This window comes from Biomphalaria glabrata, chromosome 6 (genome assembly GCF_947242115.1).
Source record: "Biomphalaria glabrata chromosome 6, xgBioGlab47.1, whole genome shotgun sequence".
NCBI classification, from domain to species: Eukaryota; Metazoa; Mollusca; class Gastropoda; family Planorbidae; genus Biomphalaria; species Biomphalaria glabrata.
The window spans coordinates 28387149-28392881 of record NC_074716.1 but is presented as its reverse complement, the minus strand read 5'-3'; the positions used below and the strand labels follow the sequence as shown (position 1 = coordinate 28392881).

Sequence of the window (5733 nt, the reverse complement as noted above, 5' to 3'; positions counted from 1 at the left end):
AACAAAGTGCGAACCTTGTGTATTTTTTTAAAAACAAAAATGGTACACTTCCATAACAATATAACTACCTGTTGCCGATGTAAAAAGTGAAGCAACTCTTAAGTTTGGTCCCTCCATCTTTCGTTAGCGTTTACTTGCAAAAACTAAAAACTAAAAATGGTTTGGGGGGGGGGGGGGTAATAATTAATAGGTGAAAATAAGATTAATATTATTTTTATATATATAGACAGTTGCATTATTTGTCGAAAAAAATGATACAAAATGATGTTTCGTCTATGACAATATTTACCTATAAGTAGAATTTACTATTTATAGCACGTTTAAATCTTGTTTTTAAAGGTGGTGTTCGTATAAAAAAAATTTACTAAAAAAAAAATGGGTTTGATATTAACTACAGTTTTTGGTGAAATCAGTTTTCAATATCCCTCTTAGTTTAGTGATCTACAGGTTGAACACGGACAGAAAGACGGGCAGCTGGGCAGAAGGATTGTACAAAACCCTAACGGTTTTCCATTTTAAGAAAGTCGCTTAAAAACGCTTTCGTGTGAACTGTAGCTAAGCTACATCAATCTCGTGCTTAGTTCTGTGGTCCAAAGATATCATAGGAATATAGCCCACACTATTTAGTAAGTATTAGGTTACGGGACAAGAAGGAAACTTTACCATTAAAACATTCAAGGGAGACTAATATAATAGTGTAGAGTGGAGGTGTGGTGACAGAGGGGTAAAACGCTTGTACTCAAAACCGAGGGGCTCGAGTTCTAAATTTTTATCTTCTGGATTTTCCATGACGTCTCAGAGTCCAAGCCTCTAATGGGTACCTGAGATATGTGTGTGGTTATGTTGTTGGTAGTTGTGCTGGCCATATGACATCTTTGTTATCCATCGGCCTTTACATCATCTGCTCCCTTATATCGCAACAAAAAACTTAAAATACTTTTTTTAGTAACTTATGGATAGAGTGTTAATCTACAGTCACAATACAAATTTGTATATGCATATCAGTTAGTGTAATAAAAAAATACTATCTAAAAAACTTCATATTCTTAAGCGAGTTTGTAACTGCATTTATTGGACTCTGAGGTGAATATTCCCATTGATAATAAAATTGTGTCTGTATCTAGAGCTGTACTTGTAGTAGACGAGTACACTAAAACTGGAGTTGATGGTTTGAAACAGATGTTTGCATCCTGTCACTGACAAGTAGATGTTGCGGTAGACGCTGTCTGTAGAGAGTTTCCGCTCCAGCAAGCTGGTGATGTTGATGAGAATGGTGGGAGTGTTGCAGATGATGTACACGCTGGTAATAAGCAGCACTTGACGCAGGACCTGCAAGTCTTTCCCGGTAAGCTCAGGACTCGAATTTTTAGGTTTCATAAAAGTCCGCGTCCTAATTGAAGAATGCTTGTTACCCCGATGCCGAAATCGATAAGATGACTTCAGATGTTTGTTCATGATGACCACGCAAGTTATCATGATGACCTGTGTGATGAATGGCAGCAGAGCGTCTCTCGCTGTCCAGACCACGTCTTTTACTTCTTCCCTCTCAGGAGATAGCCACAAGGTGGGTCTCGATGCATTAAGCCTGTGGTCGAACTGCCAGGTCATACTCATGAAGATCAGCACTGGGAGGTAGCTCAACACAGCAAACAGAGTGAAGGAGGTGACCAAAACAAGGGCGAGTTTTTTGGTAAAGGCAGATTTGAAGTTTATAGGCCAGGCCACACAAAGACACCTCGTGACCGAAACTAGGGTCGTGATCAGGTTTGAAAGGATATAAGGAATTCTGCCTGAATGGCCGGAAAACTTGTACACCCCATAGGGCTCCACCGGGTACCACGTTTGATAATCTGACAATATTTCAGACACCATGAATGCAAAGGCTGCAGCTCTGGCAATGACAGTGACCAGATACGAAGCGTCGGACAATGCCAACAGCATAAATGACGTCGTGACTCCGTCTTTGAGCCCCATGGAAAAAAACGTCAAGACGTTGATGGTATTTCCCACAATCCCAAGCAACGCTAAACACGAACGAATGAGACTCATCAACCCTTCAAATACTATGTACTCATCATCTGTCATAAGACTTTGAAATAGAACTTCCTGGGAACTGAGATTCATGGCATAAGACATTTTCGTACAAATGTATGACAAGGAAACAGGTAAATTCTTAATAACAGGTTTTTTTTTGTTTTTTGAAAGACAATTATTTTTACGCAAAAAAAAAAATAATTATGTCGTTAAACTAATTTGATGTGAAATGAAGTCGATAGAGAATTTTTTTTATTTCATATGCCAGGGTAAATTTGTATTAGTGCTCTTTCTTTTCTAAACCATAGAACGAGTTGCGCGAATCAGAAAATCGAAAAGTAAAAACTAGTTGAGTTTAAGTGTGTAATTATATTCTAAGATGAATACTCGTACAAAGTAATTCGTTTCTTTTGAAAGAACGTCTTTTGTTTTAACACAAAAAAATTTTTTGTCTTTTTTTTTTGTTGTTGTTAATGGCTAGAGTTCAATTTGACAGTCCTTATGATTTTTTTTCCTCTATATTTCTTCAATGAAACTTTAGTGCGATTGAAGCGTTTAAGTCAGTAAGTACATAGGTTAAAAGGTTTTTCCCAAATTAACGAGACATGTAGGTCTGGTCATTTTAGTTTCAAATAGTTTGTCCTAAGACTAAAATTGTTATCGATAATACTAAACGTTAAAATCTGTCTTATTGTATTAATGATCTTAGTTCGATTTAATTTCCTCGTATTGTTTTATTTTAATTTTTTTTCTAGTTCAGGTTTAAAAAAAACAAAGAAAATGACAATGTTTGTTTTAGAAATCCTGATACAAAATAAGGTAGGTCTTTAAACTTTAAGAAAATAATTTTCTTCGTTTGACAAACAAAAAGTGTCTTTAAACATGTGTACATTGCACAAGTAAATATACCTGGAGGTCGTATGGCACAGATAATGCGGTATTGATTTAACTTAACTAACACTGTTACGCCAATATTTAAGCGACTTTGGCAAATCAAGTCATACTTAAGTAAATAAATCGAAATGTAAAATCACAAAATAACTCTAAAGATGGAAGCATTTGGATTTTTGTTATTCTAATATGTAATAGCAGGTGACTCGGTGGCATTGATTTGGGAAAGATATTTACCCGAACTTATTTTGGAAACATTAATGTAATGACGACAATGAGTGATCGGGGAAAGGAACGACCTATTCGATTGCTATTATCTTCTGCTACCTCTAATGTCATTGTACATGGAGATTAGAATAGAAAGGCTCTTAAGTCCTCCTACAGTCTACAAAAACCGCAGAATAGCATCTTTTGAATAAAAACTATTGGCCTGGAAGAAAGTCTTTGCAGTGTAACTTCTCAAAAGGTTACGTTCTGACATTTAATTTTATAGCTATATATTCATTATGGCTTTAGAATGAAATATCAAGTGACGCAAATCTCTAGGTTATAGGATAGAACATGAACTATGTAACAATGGAGAACTTTTCTCTCTTAGTCTTAAAAACAGAGCGCTAATATTCTAAAATGGTTTCATCAAATGCAAAAGTCAGAGCAGTCAATTCTGAATATAATGTTAACATTTTTTTAAAAATGAGTATTAATATAAATTATAGTAAATTACCAACAAAATAAAATATCACCCTGCTTATACTAAGGTATCTAAACTTTGAATATACGGTGGCAAGACAGCACTACAAACAAAAATGCCTTTGCGAAAGCCGGTATGGACAGCATAAAGGGAATTTTGTATTGTCCGATAGTTATTAGGGACGAGCGTGCGCCAGCATTTATTGGTGTACTGAAAGTTGGTCGGCGTAACAGAGGAGCCCCAAGGTAACGTAACAGAGGAGCCCTACAGTAACGAACCAGAGGAGCCCCACGGTAACGTAACAGAGGAGCCCTACAGTAACGTAACAGAGGAGCCCTACGGTAACGAAACAGAGGAGCCCCACGGTAACGTAACAGAGGAGCCCTACAGTAACGTAACAGAGGAGCCCTACAGTAACGTAACAGAGGAGCCCTACAGTAACGTAACAGAGGAGCCCCACGGTAACGTAACAGAGGAGCCCTACAGTAACGTAACAGAGGAGCCCTACAGTAACGAAACAGAGGAGCCCTACAGTAACGTAACAGAGGAGCCCCACGGTAACGTAACAGAGGAGCCCTACAGTAACGTAACAGAGGAGCCCTACAGTAACGTAACAGAGGAGCCCTACAGTAACGAAACAGAGGAGCCCTACAGTAACGAAACAGAGGAGCCCTACAGTAACGTAACAGAGGAGCCCTACAGTAACGTAACAGAGGAGCCCTACAGTAACGTAACAGAGGAGCCCTACAGTAACGTAACAGAGGAGCCCTACAGTAACGTAACAGAGGAGCTTTACAGTAACGTAACAGAGGAGCCCTACAGTAACGAAACAGAGGAGCCCCACGGTAACGTAACAGAGGAGACCCAAGGTAACATAACAAAGGAGCCCCAAGGTTACGTAACAGAGGAGCCCCACGGTAACTGTTTGAAAATAACAGCATAATTAATGTTTTCTCAGATATTTTTTTTAGTGTTGTAATATAATATTAATAAACCTACCAAATTTAGAGCAGTCTTCTACAACATTTTTCAAAGCTATACACAATCATTTGGACACATGGTTCACACATTCCTCCTTGACGATGAGCACATCTTGTCCATATGGTTTCAAAGAATTGAGCAGTTAAAATGTCTTGGAGTCGCCGTCTCCTACCATTTCAGTGTATCTAAAGTTATGGAGGCTTAACGATCTGTTCCATATTACTTTAGCTGCTTCAGGCTCCATCATAACACTAGGGCCTAGGAAAAGTAGAAAAAAAAAACTCAAACAAAGAAATAACAACCTTTAAAATATAGTTAAACTAATATACTTGATAAAAATGATCCATACCTGTAAAAAGAATGCTGCAATTATCTTGTTTGTGCTTTTCCAGCCAAGTCTGATAGAATGTTGGTCTTTTTCGTTTCATGATTTAGCCTGTTGTAGTACATTTATGGCAGTATAGACAAACTACATGATAACCTAGTACTAATCCACTCAATATCTTTATGACTCTGCCCATGCGACAAGAGAGGAATGCCCTCGGGTCATCCATGTTCCGTCGTATCTTACAGCTATGTCAAGTGGTGATTCTGAGTCATGAATATATAACTGTCTGACGACAGAACCTGCCTTGTTGAAAAGCTAAGTCTTTGATTTTATCGAAGATTTATACGTGATTTTAGCGGTTTTTTTTTTTTAATTTTATGGATTATGCTAGACATTTTTAGAGGCTCACAAAACTTGTTGATGTTGTTGAGGGCCGATATCAACATATGTAGCAGCTTTTATAATATCTTGATTGATTTTAAAGCCTAATTGGTACAAGGATCTCAGAGCAGTGGACACCAGGTGGGACGAGGCTTCAGACATTGCCAGTGACAGATCTTTGTGGAGACAGCTTGCAGCCCTATGCGTCAATAGGATCTAAGTAAGTAAGTAAATTGACTAACTGGTGTTTTTTGTTATTGATTCATGTATTTTCTAAGCCAACGAATAATTGTGATAAGATTTAATTGGATTCAAGAATGAGTGTGGCAGAAATAACGTGCTCAAAAGTATTCACCACACAAACAGACTGAGTGAGTTGATATAAGCTTTGTAATACTTTAAGCTATAGATGTAGATCCATTCCTTA

At 37.6% G+C, this 5733-nt stretch overlaps 1 protein-coding gene across 1 annotated transcript; it reads right to left on the bottom strand.

Annotated features, from left to right (window-relative positions):
* Positions 1–1068: 1068 nt before the first annotated feature.
* Positions 1069–2136, bottom strand: LOC106068035 (uncharacterized). The gene has a single exon (XM_013227323.2). The coding sequence runs from the start codon at positions 2134–2136 to the stop codon at positions 1069–1071; it is 1068 nt and encodes a 355-aa protein (XP_013082777.2).
* Between the last annotated feature and the right edge of the window lie 3597 nt (positions 2137–5733).